The sequence below is a fragment of the Populus nigra genome, chromosome 18, assembly GCF_951802175.1.
Source record: "Populus nigra chromosome 18, ddPopNigr1.1, whole genome shotgun sequence".
Classification (NCBI taxonomy): Eukaryota; Viridiplantae; Streptophyta; class Magnoliopsida; order Malpighiales; family Salicaceae; genus Populus; species Populus nigra.
In genome coordinates, this window is record NC_084869.1 from 11,303,051 (window position 1) to 11,321,560 (window position 18,510).

At 31.0% G+C, this 18,510-nt stretch overlaps 2 protein-coding genes across 2 annotated transcripts; one reads left to right on the plus strand and one right to left on the minus strand.

The window, feature by feature from the left end:
- Positions 1 to 6,234: 6,234 nt before the first annotated feature.
- LOC133678961 (probable protein S-acyltransferase 7) lies at positions 6,235 to 10,984 on the plus strand. The gene is made up of 5 exons (XM_062101497.1): positions 6,235 to 6,675; positions 7,212 to 7,394; positions 8,628 to 8,924; positions 9,712 to 9,945; positions 10,190 to 10,984. Exons 1-5 carry the CDS (start codon positions 6,550 to 6,552, stop codon positions 10,730 to 10,732), a joined length of 1,383 nt encoding a protein of 460 aa, XP_061957481.1. The 5' UTR covers positions 6,235 to 6,549; the 3' UTR covers positions 10,733 to 10,984.
- A 402-nt stretch (positions 10,985 to 11,386) lies between these two features.
- On the minus strand, positions 11,387 to 12,612 carry LOC133678962 (mitochondrial import inner membrane translocase subunit TIM8-like). The gene is made up of 2 exons (XM_062101498.1): positions 12,451 to 12,612; positions 11,387 to 11,705 (listed from the first exon to the last, which is right to left on the minus strand). Exons 1-2 carry the CDS (start codon positions 12,496 to 12,498, stop codon positions 11,517 to 11,519), a joined length of 237 nt encoding a protein of 78 aa, XP_061957482.1. The 5' UTR covers positions 12,499 to 12,612; the 3' UTR covers positions 11,387 to 11,516.
- Between the last annotated feature and the right edge of the window lie 5,898 nt (positions 12,613 to 18,510).

Sequence of the window (18,510 nt, forward strand, 5' to 3'; positions counted from 1 at the left end):
CTTTTTTGCATGGTATCTGCTAGTTTTATTCTTATGGTATGATATTTTGTACCATAATTTGATGCAAAGTAAAGTGCTTTGAGGCAGATTTTGCTCCTCTCGTTTAGATGTTGATAATAAAGTGTTAGTGTAATTAAACTTAGTTCTGATACCAGTTTATTAGGGATTTTTTATATCTTAAAGTGATATTTTTGTAAAGCATGAATTATAATAAAAAAATATTGAGAAAAGTAGATGAGAAATAATTTTTTTTTTTTTTTTTGGTAAATTACCTCCTCCATTAACATAGAGCGAGGGAGGGAGCGAGCTTTCACTAAAAACAAAAAGAGGAGTACAAAGCCGACAAAAATAATACTTGAAATCCCAAAACCAAATACATCCAAAAAGAACCCATGAAAGGTTCATCAAGTTCTGATGTTGCTTGAGGATTTTTAGGGTGATATTGTTTTTTTTTTAGTTGTTATTGTTATTTATGTAAAACATGTTTATTAATAATAAAGGTTTTTTAATTTCTAATATTCAAATATATCTTATTAATTAATCTAATTTTTTGATTAATGAATCTACAATCAAGTTAAAGTTTGTGGAACAAAAATATTTTACATAAAAAATTATAAAGTTATTATAATTATAAGATTTCTATTACATTCAAGTTTCATTCTTTAATACTATTGGTCAATATTCTATTGAGACTAGATATTAATTAGAATTATTGAAACTGATACATGTTATATTCCTTTCTAAATGAAAAGAAATAAATGTTCCTATAAATTAAGGTATGAGGAATACTTGAAACTAATATATATATATACTTGTTAGATGACATAATGAGACAACCCTCACAAAGTTGTTGCATTCATGACCCATAATAGGATGGATTGCATAAATGTATTATGTTAGGGACCAATAATGAAATTGTTTACGTAAAGATATTTAGGATCTATAATAAAATGAACCACACGTAAAAGAATATTCGTGGTTGATAATGTTTTTTGACTAAAGTCTGGACTTGATGACAAATTCTTTCTAACCCGAGAGAGATTAATTCTAGATTTTTTGAATATATATATATATATATATATATATATATATATATAAATTCTTTGTTCTCCATTCCATTAATTCTAGTTAAAATTTATAACTTTCATTTTCTTATCCTTGCTATTCTCTTGAAATTTTCTTATTAAATACCATCTTAAGAGTTGATCTCTTCTGAATTGTGTTAGTCATTTATGGATAACTAATCTGAAACCCAATTTAGAACATGACATGACTAAGTATTTAGGTCATTGAATCGTTAGGTTTATCAATGGGTTGTAAGCATTGATCCAAAAATGAGATTCTTTATTTTTTTAAAAAGAGATTTAGGAAAAAGTCAATTCTTTTTTTATATAATTTTTGCGATGGCCTGATTTTTATTACATTGTCGACTGGATTGATTGGGCTGAAACCAGGTCAACCTATCAAGTAAGGTGAATTCAGACCACTACAGCTTTGACTAAACCAATTATGTAATTTTATATTTAAATTAATCAACATCTCATGAGTATATTCTTGTTTTATATGTGAATAAACACGATCAATTATTCATAATTAAAAAATAGGATTTATAATCGATCATTGTAAGAAGAAAAATATTATTTTAACTCTTAAATCCGCGTTGAAAATCAAATTATACTCTTTTGTTTTGTTTTGGTAAGCTGCATAGTTTTTTGTCGATATATGGTCCAACCTATTTGAACCGAATGCACGTAACAAAATAAAAATAAAATAAGCTATCTTGAATTCTAGAGGATGGTTGCACTGATGGCCATGTTACAAGTGTTGGTGTTTGAATTTTCGGCTATGTTATTTTTGTGTTTTAAAAATATTTTATAAAAAATTTAATTTTTTTTATTTTTTTCTTTGTGTTAAATTAATATGGTTTTGGTGTTTTTAGATCATTTTGATGCGCTGGTATTAAAAATAATTGTTTTAAAAAAATATATATATTATTTTGATAAATTTTTAAGTGAAAAATAATTGTAACCACACTCTCAAATAAAAAATAAAATCATAACAATTTCAAAAAAAATATATTTTTTTTATTATTAGAATACTCGTTGGATATTGGGCTACACAATGGAGTTTGTCCTTCTCTATTATATAAATAACCAAATAAATTATATACATTAAAAAAAAACCTTAAGGGGAAGGTATAAACATGGAAGTTCTTTTTAATATTTTTTAAAGACAATAAAATAAATCAATTACTTTTCAAGTTAAAATTTTTAAAACTGACATATTAGAGTATTTATGTCTTTTTACTTTTTAAAACATAATAAAATAATAATTTTATCTTTAAAATCAAGAAAGTTAAAACATGTGTTCAATGATCTTTTGATATTTTCAATGTCTATATATTTTTTTATGTTAAAAAAATAATAACAATCTGACCCATAATATAATAATTGTCAAAGTATCTACTAATCACTATGATTTTCGCTGAAGAAGTTGTTTATGTTACAAAGTTAATTAGTGTGATGAAATAGAATAAAATTTATCATATTTTAGTAATATCGAATTAATTAAAAAAAATACATGATATAAATTGATTTTTCAACATAAATACAAAATCAAAGAGAAAATTATCTATTATAATTTCTTTTAAGAAATTAATTCTCATTTATGATTGGTTTCATTTGTGTGATAAAAGGAAACAATACCTGCTATAAGTGCACACGAACAAGTTTAAGTGTTTTATATGGTAATTTAACTAGTTGGCCTTGATATATTTATAAGAAATTGATTATGATATCTAATAATGGTTAAATTATGTAACAATGACACAAATTTTAAATTTTCATTTAATATACCATTACCAATTGGTTAATTATGTTTTTGAATCAAAATATGTTTTTAAGACTTTCAATGCAATTGGATAGAAAAAAGTTTGAAATTCAAGATTATTTAGTTCGCACTAGATTTGTGGTCCGTACTTCGCTTGGAGTTGTTCAAAAAACATTTTCAATATAAAAAATACCAAGGAAAAAAATTCAAAATCTAAGTCAGTAGTCCAATTAGTAATTTAAATATTATGAATAAAAAATGCAACAACAATCAATAAATTAACAAACAAATAACAAAAAAAACAAAAAAAAAACCAACCTAAACCCATCCAGAATATCAAAAAACCTAATGTTTAAAAACAAAACTAAAAATATAAAAAAAAAACAACAAAAAACCACAAATTAAACTAGGTTAACTCACAAATTATGTGACTATTAATATGAGATTGAGATAACTTTATAGAAGAAAAAAAAGAGACAAAGAACCACTTGAAAGAAAAGGAAAGAAAAGCATGAAGACCAATTTTCAATCAATCAAATATTAATTGATGAAATTAAAATAAAACAATTTAAAAACAAGAACAAAAAAAAATCAACCTACGTTGATCATTGAAACCAGTGACTTTAGAAAAACAGTAAAAAAATAACAAAGCAAAACTCTAAAAAAAAGTGAAAAAAAGAGTTTAAAAAATGGGGAAAATCAAGCAAACTCAGACAAATCTTTTAAACCTGATATAATCTTTAAAACTTATAATTCATGAAATCCTAAATCCGATTTGAATTAAGAAACTTAATTCCCATCCAATTTAATCTTGAAGGATAAAATCGTGAAAAAATATTAATTGAAAAACTTGCAAAAGAAAAAAAAATAGCAATAAAAGAAATAATGATCAAATTTAAAAGAAAAAAACCTAACGTACGAGTATCGATAAGGTATAGATATGAAAAAACCTAATGCATGAGTATCATTGACATCTCTAATTAGCTTCTGAAATTTTGTGGAGGTTTAAATAAGTTACCTATATCTACATTATCATTTAAAAAAACTATATTTTTTATTTTTTTAGATTCACGCTATAAATAATAATATGATCAATACACTCATTTATTCATCAAGTTATAAATTAAACCTTAAACCTAGACAAACTTTCTAAATTTGATCTAAAATCTAAAACTTATAATCTATGAAATCCTAGACTTGGGTTGAATTAAAAAGCTTAACTAGCGAAAGAAAAGAAAATAGCAATAAAAAAGATGACAGATCAAATTTGATTAAAAAAACCCATGAAGGATGAATTTATATATATATATATATATATATATATATATATATATATATATATAAAATGACTCAAAACAAGATGAATAACAATAAAAAAAAATAGAGATCAGATCTGAAAGAGTAAAAAAATAAAAGGGAGATAAAATTAAAAACATTTATAATTTTATAAAATAAGCATATTTTATTCTTTATTTATTTTTAAATATGTATGAGGGCATAGATCTGATCAAGAAAAAAAGAGTGAAGTATGGACAACCCTAAAAAAATATGGGAACCCACAAAAAAAGAACGGTTAAAAAATCATATAGAAAGGAAAAAATATATATGACATAAATGCTAAGTGATAAAATTAAATAAAAATCAACTTAAAAAAAGAAGAAGAAAAACCAGGAAAACCTTCTAAATCTAGGCAAAGGTCTCAAACTCGCAACCCATTAAATTCTAGACCCGGAATAAATAAAAAAGCTCAATTCCCAACTAATTTAATATTGATTGGTTAAAGTAAATCCAACAAATAATAATAATTAAAAAAATCCGAGAAAATCCAAGTTATTTTCAAAATCAGTGAAAAATCATAAAGAAAGCAAATGAATAAAAATAAATTCAAAAATTTATCTCAAATAAAACAAATAGCAATCAAAAGAATGACAACTAATTTTGAAGATAAAAAAAAATAAAGGGGGATGAAATAGAAAAAAAAATTCTAATCTTATAAACTGTTAAAAAAACATTTCAAATATTGAGGATGGAATTGGAAAAAAAAAATCAATTTAAAGAATTAGCAAAAAAACCCAACAAAGAATGATAAATGAAAATATCAATTTAAAAAACTTACCAAGGCAAAAAAAAAAAAAAAAATAGCAATCAAAAGAATGAAAATTAAATTTGAAAGATGAAAAAAATTGAAAGGGGGTAGAATTGATAAAGCATATTAATTTTATAAATTATTCAAGATAAAAAAAATTATAAAAAAAATATAGGAACCAAATCTAAATAATTAACAAATTAAAGGATTGTTCTAGAATTTTAAAGGGGCTGATGTTGATATTTAGGTGGGGAGAGAGAAGAATGGAAAAAAAAAATAAAATGATCCCAGGTGCCAAACCGCTAAGAATCTTGAAACATGAATCGTTTCATCGCGTGGGGGCACAATAAGGGTTCCAACATCACCGGTGAAGACAGTGTTTGGTGACCGAGTGCCTCTCCACGCACCATACGTAGGGCATGGGAGGAGTCCACTTGTTGGCACCTGCGTGTTTTTTTTAATTATTTAACGTTTATTAAAATACAATAATGTCCATGGAGTAACATGATATTATAAATAAAAACCACCATGAAAAGATGAAAAAGCTCTTGTAAAAGAGTTATGTTGATTTTATCTCTAAAAAAATTAAAGTGATTTAACAATTTTGAAAAAAATAAAAAGATCATAATACCTCTTATTGAAAGGCAACATGTTTTTTTTGTTTTTTTTATTGTAGAGGTAAATCAATATTTTTTCTATGCAAAAATAATTATATCATTATAAAAAGATAATCTTATCTTCAATACCTAGTTAAAAGGTTTTTTTGGGCCTGGTAATTTCATCATTTTGCTATTCTAATGTACAGTGGCAACTTCTTCTTTTTCTTTATTTATTTTTTATTTCCTTTATTTAATTTTTAAAGACAATTGTTTTTTTAAATTAAAAAAAAGGCTGTACAAATATACGAACAGCAAATGAATTATGAGGTGCATTCGAAGGATCCTTGTTCCTAAACTTATGGAAACTCAAACAGTAAACCTCGAACTTAATAACTTCTTACAGTCTAAACCAACTTCATAGTTGAATCAAGTTTAATGACAACAAACGCAATTTACCACACCAAGCAATTTGATTATCTTTCTAACGATATTTATTTGGTTTAAGAATACAACATGTTCCACCTCACTATCATTAAAAAGACAAAAAAAGAAGAAAAGAAGAAGAAAAAGAGTTCCTAGGGCACATTTGACATTAGGAAGACACTGAGAATTTAGAATTCAAAAGATTCCTTGTTAGTAAATGTCCTTATCACCGAAAACAAGATAATCAACTGTCGAGACGTGCCCTAAATCTAATACATAACTTTCTTGAATGATTGTATAGTATAATATTTTTGTACTCTGCCATTTACTTAGATGAACAGCTCGACTGCGACCGTTTACGCCGTCGTTGGTGGTGGTTTCTACCTCATAAACCATAATATCGTAGCTTGAACCTCACCCCACCAACCCAATTTGTATTGTTAACAAAAAAAAAAGTAAAAGTCAAATAGTCTCTGCTTTTTATCGTGCGGTACTATTAAAAGAGCTGCCTTTATTCGCTTTTTTTTGTGTCTCTTCTCTTTTTCGTTTTCACTTTGCAAAGCGTTGCAGCTATCCAGAATTGACCTTACAAAGAGAGAACAAAAAAGAGGGATGAGAGACATGTATGTGGTCCCACCTCCTCCTGATCCGACTGCGGGAACTACGGTGGACGCTGCTGTTACTGGTGACGATGGGGAGGATCAGCTCAGGACTTACCAGGCATGGAAAGGCAGTAATGTAAGCTAATTTCTAGTTTTGGATTCTGGGTTTTTGTTGAGGAAAGTGTGAGATTTTGTGAGATTGAGGATAAAGATTGGATTTTGGGGTGTTTAAGAATGGAACAAAGGAGTTAAAAATGGATTTCTTTTTTGGGGGGCTTAAGTTAGCAATCAATTTGAGTTATTTATGCTCGCAACTTCTGTTTATGGCTCACTTGAGTATATTATTTTGCAAGTAGTTTGCTTATTGTGAAATGGGTAGGGGTTGGTTTGTTTAATGAGTAACTGAATTTAGATTTCTTGCAGCTGTTGTTACTGCCGTGAATCAATTTTTTGGTTTAGTGAGGTTAATGAAAAAATCACTTTCCAACATATCATGGCCTTTTCTGTTTCGTGATTCAAAGATGTGAAAAGCATAATGTAGATATTGCTACTATTTTTCAACATTTTTTTTTTAAATTTTATTATGCCATTACGAGGGTTTTTTCTTTTATTCGTTCATGTTGACAATAGTTGATAATTGCATAATGCCACAGTTGGTTGTTTTGTATGCAGACTTTCTTGCTTCAGGGGAGGCTTATTTTTGGACCAGATGCGAGATCTCTTCTGCTAACCATATTTCTTATTGTGGCTCCTGCCGCTATTTTCTGTGTCTTTGTAGCAAGAAAGCTGACAGATGATTTTTCTCATCACTTGGGAATATCAATATTAGTCGTTGCTATCGTTCTGACATTACTAGTGAGTAGTCTTCCTTTCTTAAGTTCTGTAATTTTTTTTTCCTTCAATTTTTGTCCTTCTGCTTGCTGAAGCACCATATGCTTAACAATGAACTCAGCTAATTGTTATGATGAATTTTTACAAAGCTTAAATAGATAGCAGTTCCCATCTTCTGACAATCACAGAGCCTTCATTTTAGTAGTTTCCTTTAAAAGGAACTCAGTCGATTAACTATTCTGTTTTTGAGGTCCTAGTATACGGGCTATTCTGTAACAATCAAGTTTAGTGCATAAATAAAGGTTATAAGGTGGCACATGCATACATCAATGACAGCATATAACTATGGCTTTAGTTTGTTGCTCCTGTTACTGTAGCATATTTACTCATCTATTGGCTGATAAAGAAATGTATTTTTGCAAGTTTGAAAATTTGTATGTGTTCAAGCGTGCCCCAAATGGAAAACCTGAATTTCTGCTATATGGATGTGAATTATGTTGAGACCTTAGTTGATCATCCTAACATAACATGAGTGCTTTATCCAGGAAACAACCATTCTGCTCTTGTTGCAATAGACCTTTTGGCGCATGTTAAAAGTGTCAACAGTGTGTCCTCTTTTTGGGGCTTCCTTACTTTTGGTGGGAAGGGGTGTGGGATTTCCCTTTGTCATGTGTTCTTCTCTGGATTCTTAACAAGTTAGACTGATCTCTTAATTTCAAACCTGAAAAGAGTTCTAGGACTGAATAAGCAGTGTTTTCTGAAAATGTGCATATATGAGATTAAAATTTAGGATGCATGCATGGAAATATAAAAAGGGACTAAATGTGACACTGGTATATAAAAGGAAAGTGGATGCAGTTTCCATTGAGGATAAGTTTATGGAGGATTGTTTGTGATGATATGGTTACAGCAATGCTCTTCGGATGCACCAATGCAGAAGAGTGATTCAATTTATGTAGCAGAATTAAAAGAGAAAAAGAGCTGGATCAGAATCATTTGGGTTTGAAGTGATAAAAAGGTCATTTATCTCACAACATATTACTGAAAATTTGACCCTAGGCAACAAATTGAGAAAAAGGTTCATACAGCCAACCCAAACTAGTTTGAGGTTGCCACCTTGTTTGCACAAATGCTTTCATTTGATCATTAAAGTGTAGCTGAAGGAGTTGCTTGAAATAATAATTATAGATGTTAGGTAGGCAGAAAGTTCCAACATAGTTCTGTGCTGTTAACCGATGAATGTATTTGTTCTCGCAGGATTTAACCCTTCTTCTACTAACGTCAGCAAGAGATCCTGGTATAATACCTCGTAATGCTCATCCTCCAGAGCCAGAAGGTTATGACTGGCAAACTCCACTTACTCCTGGCCAAACCCCACCTTTTCGTTTGCCACGCACAAAGGATGTTATCATCAATGGGATGACTGTGAAGACCAAGTACTGCGATACCTGCATGCTTTATAGGCCACCACGCTGCTCTCACTGTTCCATATGCAATAACTGTGTGGAAAGATTTGATCATCACTGCCCATGGGTTGGTCAGTGCATTGGATTGGTAATGATCATTCTTCTTCGTGAAATTTCTTTACTCGTTAAATCTTAACTAACTAGTGCCATCTCCAGAACTTTGTTTCAGGAAAACATGAAATTTTCTGTTGTGCATTGAGCATGGTGTTTACTCGATTCTGATTGTTTGAATTGTCATTATCAACCATATTTGGATGTAGGCTCCCCATCAAAAGAAAGAGAAATGTACAAACTAAGTTGTTAATGAAATGCATGTTCAACAAGGGAAAATATGTGGCATCATTGTTGTATGGTGGAATGACACTAATTATTTGTGGGGTTAGCCGGTGTTTTGTTACAAAATATTTGAAGATAACCTTCCTGCTATGTAGCTTCAAACTTCAAAGTGATCAAAATCCGAGATCACAAGATACTGTGTTAATATTAGGAAAAATCCTTTGACATCCAAGGAGTGCATGCCATTTTTTTTTTGCTTTTTTAAAGTATAACTGAACCAGTTGCAGAAGTAAAGGTCCTTAAAATGCCAAAAATAGCAAGGGGATATTCTTTTCAGTTATATTGAATTTTAGGAAGTGTGCCAGATTTGGTAAAATTTATGTGCATTCATTGATAATGTTCTTGAATGTGTCAATATTTGCCTAGGCTGCCCAATATACTGTTGGAGGATCTTTTGTAGCTAAACTCATTATCTTTCAGTTTGATATCTAGCTAGTACTTGCACTGGCAAAATATTGACCTTTGCCATCACTGAAATTTGTGTATGTGATGATGATCATTCTCTGAGCTGGGATTTGTCTTTCTGGTTTTGGATGCAGCGGAACTACCGGTTCTTCTTCATGTTTGTTTTCACCGCAACAATTCTTTGCATATATGTACATGCATTTTGCTGGGTCTACATTACAAGGATCATGAATAGTGAGGAGACATCAATTTGGAAAGCAATGTCCAAAGCTCCTGCTTCTATTGCACTAGTAGTTTACACCTTTATTTCAGTTTGGTTTGTTGGTGGTCTTACTGTGTTCCATTCATATCTCATCAGTAAAAACCAGGTAAGAAACTCTCCTTGTCAAAGTCCATTGAAATCAGTAATGTGTCTCACTTTTAGTTTTATATCCTCATGTGTAAACTCTTATCACCTTCAGTTATATCTTGTTGCATCCCTTCCATTGCCACTTGCTTTGCACTCTGGTTCTATAATAGATATATATTTGCCAAAAAAAACTGTTTCATTCTTCATGTTTAATGTCATATTCTAGTTTACTCATATTTATTGCTTTTTTTTGTTGCTGGCAGTCTACTTATGAGAACTTTAGATACCGGTATGATGGGCTAGCCAACCCATTTGACAAAGGTTTGATTGAGAACTTCATGGAGATATTTTGCTCTAGCATTCATCCATCTAAGAACAATTTCAGGGCGAAAGTTCCAAAGGAAAACACCATTCCACCTAGAATGGTAGCTAGTAGTTTTGTCAGTTCAGGGGTGGGAAAATCTGCTGGTGATGTAGAGATGGGGAGGAAGCCAGTCTGGGATGAGGCTGCAGGAGATGCGGATGATTATGATGGAACAATAAGAAATGATGACAGTCTACATGAGGATCGTGGATTGACTGATGTCTCACCAGATTTAAGCAGGATCCTTCCCCCACAGGGTATGGAAGGGCGTAGCGTCATGCATTCCAGACGATCAAGTTTGGGGAGAAAAAGTGGCAGTTGGGATATTTCACCAGATCTTGCTTCAGCAGCTGGAATGGGGGAATCAGAGCGGACGGCTTGTGGCATTGGTGACAACTTGACATCAGATGCTCAGCAGTCCAAGAGGCATACAAAGTTGTAAACTGAAAAGAATGATTGTACAGAACAAGGAAGGAAAAAAAGAAAAAAGAAAGATATGTTTCTATCGTATTGGTTGGCCGTTATTGCTCTTGGTCCCTCACGTTATCGACCTTTTCCCCCATGTATAATGATCTGTTTCAATGGGTTTTTACGGTTTTAGGCCGTTGTAATTTTTCCAAAACCAGTTGTGCCACCATAAATCTTTAATTTTTTGGTGAGTAGAAGTGATTGCTATATATTTTATGTTTTGCAATATCGACCAATCCCTGCACGTGAAATGATCGTCTTGATTTGCTAGATTTTGGAAGGGAAAAATTGAGCATGAGCTCTTGTCGTCGGAGCCTTCTGTTTAGAACGAAGAAGAGGTGCCTGGCTAGCTCAGCCACATCCAAGTGGTTGTTAAGCTTGCTAAGATTTGCCACCGTTGGTTCTTTAAACCATTTGAGATAAACAGCTGACCTCATGTTACAGACTGAACTTGCACAGTCGGGGCTGGCTTCACTTGTAAGAACATACTAAACAACTTTCAGAGAAGTTCGCAACAGTTTCGATTCTTGGCCGCATGAATTCTTATGGTAAATGATTTACTACCTGTATTTGATGGAGCTATCATTGCTCACGAATTCAATGCAATTCACAAATCACAAGTCATAAATATTATGAAAGCACACTGTTCTTATTTGATATGAGGAAGGGTACAGCTAGTGTAATTAACCAATGACAGAAGCTAAAGCACAGCTGCATCTTGCAAACCAATACAGGAGGCCAATTCTCCATGAAGTTAATTAGTTCATGGACTGGAAGCGCTTCATAATGATGAGACTCATATCCATATAACTTCGAGCACAGTTAGAGAGGCAAGATGATTCACTTGAGCTTAATTTGCTCCCAGGTGTACTCGTGATGCATTTGTCCCAGCATGCACTTGTAAGCTTTGCCACCATCTCATTAACCATAGCTCTTTCCTTCTCTTCCTGAAAAATTAAAAAAAATCATTCGAAAATGAGAATCACATGCATTATTGTAAAATATCGAAGTTCCAGCAGAAAATTACGACCACCCCCGATTCATTACTACCTTAAGATACTCAAATTACAAGTCGACACTCCCCTCAAATAGCCTTACTTGCTCGTTAATTCTCCACTCTAAGCAAATATGCAATGATTACACATAAAATAGTATAATTACCTATTCAATTAAATCCATGATAGCCAAGTGATAGTTCTGAAGACTTTACAAAGCAAATCAAATCATTAAAACCACAACAGCACCTTCCCTAAAAAAGAAACAAGAACCAACAACAAGCAGTGCTATACTAGGAAAGTCGATAAGAATATCATCTAAAATAATAAACCAGAAATTTACTTTCAAAAAATTAACTTTACTCATCAAATCAGCAAACAATCCTTAACAGAAGATTTCCCACTAACCCCACCACCCAAATTATCAAACCATATCAAGTATCCGATCAAGTTTTGAGTCTTTCAGCAAAAGCAGCTAAATACACAACAAAGATTTAAGGTAAAATTATGATAACCAGACAACTAACCAATGAACTAATAATAATGACCAAATAGATGAGACCTTCAATGATTAAAAAAACTAAACCATATTCTTACCAAGAAAATAGAAACACCAAGTGTAAATCTTTCAAAAAATAAAGCTCAAGAATGTAAAGTTAGGAAGTTGTGAAAATGGCAAGAGGGACTCTAAACTTACAGTGAGAAATCGTTCCAGTTCAGGTGAATTAAGTGCTGAAGGATCCATTTTTTAGTTGCTTCTTTGATTTTTCTTTCTAGGCCTAAAACCCTGCTTCTAATTTGACGACCGCTTCTTTCAAAAACCCTAAGCTAGGGTTGCCCTTTGGTACAAAAATAAAATAAAATAAAAAGATAGCAAGAATTTAAAAAATGTTTCTTGGGCTTGGGTCAATGGACTACCAAAATATACTTTTCTTGTACCTAGTTTTTCGAAACTCATGTTATCCATTTATAACCGAAAGATCTCAAACATTTTTTTTCCTTACTAATTTTTTTAAGTATACGTTTAATTATTATTTTAAAATAAAATATACAAAATAATTAATTTTTATAATAATTCTGGAGTTAATTTTTATTTATAGAAGAAATATGTTTTAAATGTTTAAGATAATAACCTTCACTATCTTCATCTCTTTCATTTTGAGATAGCAAGTAAACAATATCTTAAATATTTTTTGATGCTAAGTTCCATAAAATTTACAGGTTTTAATTAAAGTTTTATCAAATGTGAAAATTAATCCCAAGATATTAATTTCTAATTCGTAAAATAGAAAGAATTAATAATAATTGTAATTTATATTGCAGGCTAGGTATCCCTATAATTAATTATTTTTGTCATAATAAATAAACCAAGGTTGTATGGGGAGACTTTTACATGATTAAGGCTACATATGTGAATGAGATTAGTCTTAATTCATAGGTGTAATGAATCCATTGTGATAAAAAGGTGGGAATACATATGGAGAGTCGAGATTTTATGGGATTTTGACCATTAGACTTGAGCAATAGGATTAAGCAAGTGTTTAACTTTTTTCTTTTGTTCAAAACATGGATCCAATTTTCTGATGAGTCAAAGCTTATATTTATGAAAGAAAGCAAGCAATAAATTAACCATTTGTATAGCCCAAGAGGCAACCAAGCTGATAAAGTGGGCTGCACATTCATGGAACGGAAAGTGTGCTGGCTAGCTGCAGCAAGATCACACATAAACAAAATTTTCTTCTGCATTAAGCATTGCCTTTTTCGACGATCAAGCAATTACTAAATTGGCAATTGAATCTCGATAAAGGGAGGTTGCATGCATGATTGTCAACATACTGACCAAAAAATGGTAAAAGAAGCTATGCTCTTTCTGATCTCATACATATAGTTGTTTTATACATTAATGGGTTCATCTTTTCACCCAAAATCCTCTAATAATATACCTGAAAGCAATTAAGATTCGAAATTAACTATATGATATTAGGGAAAGGGACAAATGTACCCACCAACTACTACACCATTGTTGATTAAGTCCCCAACAAACCATTTTCCCAATCAAAGCTTAAGCCATCATCTAATTACACGTTAATTACTCGGTTTTACCCACAAATATTCCAATTAATTGTGTTCTTAAATTTCCAAGATCCAAACATTGGATTAATTATCTTTCAAGTCTTAAGGTGGAGATAATTTTAAAAAATTAAACAATTACGAATACTAAAATAAAAGTTATTTAAAGTTATTGAGGAAGTCATTCAATATTAGATTAGTGCATTTACGACAAATATTTTTCCTTATGGTCTCTCGTACAATTCAAACACAACATAATAACATAAAAGCCAACTACCATCCTAGTTAGTCTCCAAGAATCTATGTTTACTATCCCAATGAATTTGATCAAAGAGATATGAAGGGAGATGGATCAAAATTTATCAGTATTTTTTTCAAACAATTTTTTGTTCGCCCAATCCTATTTAGTAACAGTCTAGACTCTAGAGGATTCCAAAAATAGACCCGAGCAAGTTCGTGGCTTGGGCTCAAGTACACAACCTAGCGTTTTATGGGTCCAGGACGCGCGCTAAGGTCAAGGCGCCAGGTGGGGCACCCGAGCCCATGTCCTAGCATCCTTGAACTTGACACGCGACTTGAGCCTAATTTTGGGTATTGTTCGAGTCCAAGCTTGTGGTATGAACTCAATGCCTAACCTCTTGAGATTTTTTAATGACCTAAGCCTTTTAACCTGTATCCAAAGTGTCAAGAGATTATGTGCACCTTATCCTTGATGAGTTGCATATTATTTTACTTATTGCATATAAAACAAATAATTTACTTAGAAAGTTTGTACTCTACTTACATTCCTAGATGTACAAGAGTTTTCCTTTGACCCAACACATTTTAATTTCATATTAATACATCTATAAGAAATATTTTTTTTTTATTAATGTCTGTGTTAGTAATATTTGTCTCTCATTAATGTTTGTGTAATGATATTTATCACTCATTAATACATGTATAAGATATATTTATTTTTTATTAATGTTACAATAGTGAAATGATTTTTCATCCTTCTCATTTAAGCAAACTGATAAGATTCATGAGGTATAAATACAAACTATCCAGATAAAAGGTCCATAATTTTTCAATTCTCCATATATATATATAAACATAACACAACTTTCTCTTACAAAACATTCATTACATAACAAAACAAGAATAAATAATCTTGTTTTTAAAATTTAATATTCTTTTACATATTTATTGAATACTCTCTTTAGAAAGATACTGAGATTGTTTTGCAAATACTAGGTTTTTGATATTAAGCCATCACCTTTTTTACCTATAAAAAAATAAATTAAATAGCAATAATATTTGATTAAACATATTATCCACTCACTAAAATAATTATATTCCTTATCAACTAGGATTTTGAAACATCATCAAAGGTTTCCCCCGCAAGGTTAAATTGACATGCAAATTAATTTGAAAATCATCTTTATCATAAAACTCGAAGAAAAGAAACATGTAGTGCGGTACTTACTAACAGAGCTTGACATATAAATAATCATGAAAAGAAATTGCTAAACCCACTCGTCGAAGTTGTGGCTGGGAAGAATTAAGGACGGGGGGAAGCAATGGTTGACATATAAATAATACACACATGAAAGGAATATTGCAGACTCAAAAGGTCACAAAAATGTACGTTTGCTGTTGTTGTCTAAAGCAATGGCTAGCAACAAAGTACACAAATTAAAGAATTATCTATTTTTGTATTTTAGAAGTATTTAAAAAAAAAATTATTTTTTTTTTCATTTTAAATTAACCTTTTAGTGTTTTAGATCATTTTAATTTTGATGTACTGGTATAAAAAATAATTAAAAAAAATAAAAAAATCATCATAATATTTTTTAAAATAATAAATATTTTAAAAAATAATCCCAGCTACAATTATTAGCTTAAAGTATCTCAAATTCTCAATGAACAGTACATGGAAAGAAAAGGCAACATCTTCGCAGTGAAGGAAAGTACCGATTCTCATGTCCTACTTATTTAGGAAACGATCTCCTTCATTGACTTATAAATTATATCCTTCTAAAGGATTTTGCTAGCTTTAGATGGTTTGTGATAAAGTAGCAGTATAAAACACAATTTAACTTCAAAAACAAACACTATCTTAATTTTATAATAACAAGACTTTGATTGGTTTTCTTCCAAACCTAACTCATTAAAATCTTTCAACAATTCGTGGACATTCATTCATCTCTCTTGCAAAATAGGGAAGAGGAACGCCATGTCTTTGTTTCAAGTCTCAACTTTGCTATCCTTTCTTTTTTTATTTGAAATATTCATCAAAACGAAAAACATTAATTCCCTGACAAATTTAGCAAATACACGCAAGAAAAGAAGAAAGAAGCCATGTGGGCTCGTTAAAACACCTTATAATTAATAAGAATTGATGGCTACAATGCCTGTGCATAAACTAAATTTATCCACCCTGGAAAGTGAAGACTCGAGGCTCTTTAGCATTGAGGTTCCTTTTCTTATATATATATATATTGAAAAAAGAAAAAAAAAGTGCTTTTAAGTCTCAAAATCCAGAACCACTAGCTACAAGAAAAGAAGGACTTCGAGGTGGAAGAAAAAAAGTAGAAGCAATACAAGAGATCAAGGAAACGGGTAAGAAATCATTTTGTAGCTTTGCAATTTACTTTGAGAAGTTAAATGATCATATATTTGCCTTGGCATGGTGTCTGTAATATATAGTGCAATGGCAGGAAAGGGTACGAATTATTTGGTGCATGCTATTTTCCCAGTTCAAAAAACTTGAATGCATGGTCCCGTTAAAGAATAATTAAGGCCTCTTATCACCTTGTCTATAGCCACTGACTCCCTTTTTTTTTTTTTTTTCCTGTTAATTTCCTGTGTTTCACTCTCGTATATATATAAAATAAGTAAAAATGACATCATATGACTTCATTCATGCGAGGAGGTTCGGGTCTATCCCAAAATGAAAAACCTTCTGAATTTTGAAGATATAATAATTATGAAAAAGGACCAACCTAGCAAATTAAGGGTACACACGAGGCTTGCAGCTTAGTGGCCATGGTAGGCTTCGCCCTGGCTATGCGTCCTGAGTTCGAGTCCTCGAGTGTACCCGCACTTGAGGGTTTAGCTGCTGTGGTCAATTCGTGTGACTTGTTCCGCCCCCGTCCCGGGTTCGACCCTCTATGTGTACGCCTGTCACCCCCGCGGTACCTTACATGCTCCTGGGCTTGCAGGATGTCCAGCGGGCCGTGGGGAATAGTCGTGGTGCGCGTAAGCTGGCCCGGACACCCCACGTAAATCAAAAAAAAAAAAAAAAAAAAAGGGTACCCTATATTACTATATATATACTGCATGTGCCTCATCTTAATTCAATCCTACGTATACATATATCAATGTCCATTGACAGAATGCTTTTTGTTTACGTGCACGTCTTTAACAGTACTTGTGTCTTAATTAAGAACATTAGATGCTTCGTATTTCAGTAAAAGCAAAAAAAGGCAAATGCAATTTAGTGGTTAAATTAAAAACTTCTATTTTCAATTTATTTACAGTGCAAAATAACCTCTAAATTCTTTTTATTGAGAAAAAAACAAAAAGACGATAGAAGAAGCAGGTGCGAGTGCTTTTAATTATTCACAATCTTAAAAAAGGAGGGATTTAATTATGGCTGAATATTGGAAATATTTAAATTTGCTCGTTCTAGCTAGTGTATGCTCGAGGCATTAAGCCGATCAAGATTGTAATTATCAATAGCTAGTAAAAAAAAAAATTTTTTTTTTCTTACTTTCGAATCCCTTGTTATGAAACAAATCCATTTACCAACCAAGTCCTGCCCTCAAAAAAATTATTAACAATAAGGTCTGGAAAAACACTGTAACTTCTCCACACCTTTTAATTATACTTATATATAATTATTATTATTATTATTATTATATATAATAATTATTATTATAATTATAATTATAATTATATTATTATATTATATTATAATATTATTTTTTTTCCTTTTCATTTTTTTTTGTTTTTTATGCCTTTATAGGTTTTTGTTTTTTTGCTTTTTTTGTGTTTTTTTCTTTTAATGAATTTTTTTGTTTAATTTAGTTTGTTAATGATAAAAAAATTTATTTAGTTATAAGACTTTCATGACACATATCCCGAGTTTGACGGGTTAACCTGGTTTGACGAGTTAACCCGGAATTTTAATTTTTTTGCTTTTTTTCTTTTTAATTATTTTTTTTCATTTAGTTTAGTTTGTTAATGTTAAATTTATTTCTATTTAATTATCAGACTTTCATGACACGTATCCCGAGCTTGACAGGTTAACCCAGTTAATTATGGGTTAACCTGTCAAATTTTTTTTCTATTTAGTTATCAAACTTTCATGACATGAATCTAAGGTTTGACGGGTTAACCTGGTTTGAAGGGTTAACCCAGTTAATTCATATTTTTTTCTTTTTCTTCATTAGTTTTTTTTTCCTATTGGTTTTTTTTCTTTGTTTTTTTCTTTTTAATTAATCTATTTAATCATCACACTTTTATGACACGACCTTGCAGCCAGATTCACATCCAAGGCTCTTGGATCCGGTGTTGCAACCAGACTCACTTAAACTTGAGTCATGTAAGTTTAATATTATTATAAATATTACTCTTGGTTCAAGCGTTGTAGCTAGACCAAAGACTCTTGGGTATATCTTTTCAGAAAGACATAACACTC

Coding starts and splice junctions, on each gene's coding strand:
- LOC133678962 (XM_062101498.1), bottom strand. CDS start 12,498: ATGGATCCTTCAGCACTTAATTCACCTGAACTGGAACGATTTCTCACT. Junction 11,706..12,450: donor AACTGGAACGATTTCTCACT/GTAAGTTTAGAG, acceptor TTAATTTTTCAG/GAAGAGAAGGAAAGAGCTAT.
- LOC133678961 (XM_062101497.1), top strand. CDS start 6,550: ATGAGAGACATGTATGTGGTCCCACCTCCTCCTGATCCGACTGCGGGA. Junction 6,676..7,211: donor AGGCATGGAAAGGCAGTAAT/GTAAGCTAATTT, acceptor TTTTGTATGCAG/ACTTTCTTGCTTCAGGGGAG. Junction 8,925..9,711: donor TTGGTCAGTGCATTGGATTG/GTAATGATCATT, acceptor TTTTGGATGCAG/CGGAACTACCGGTTCTTCTT.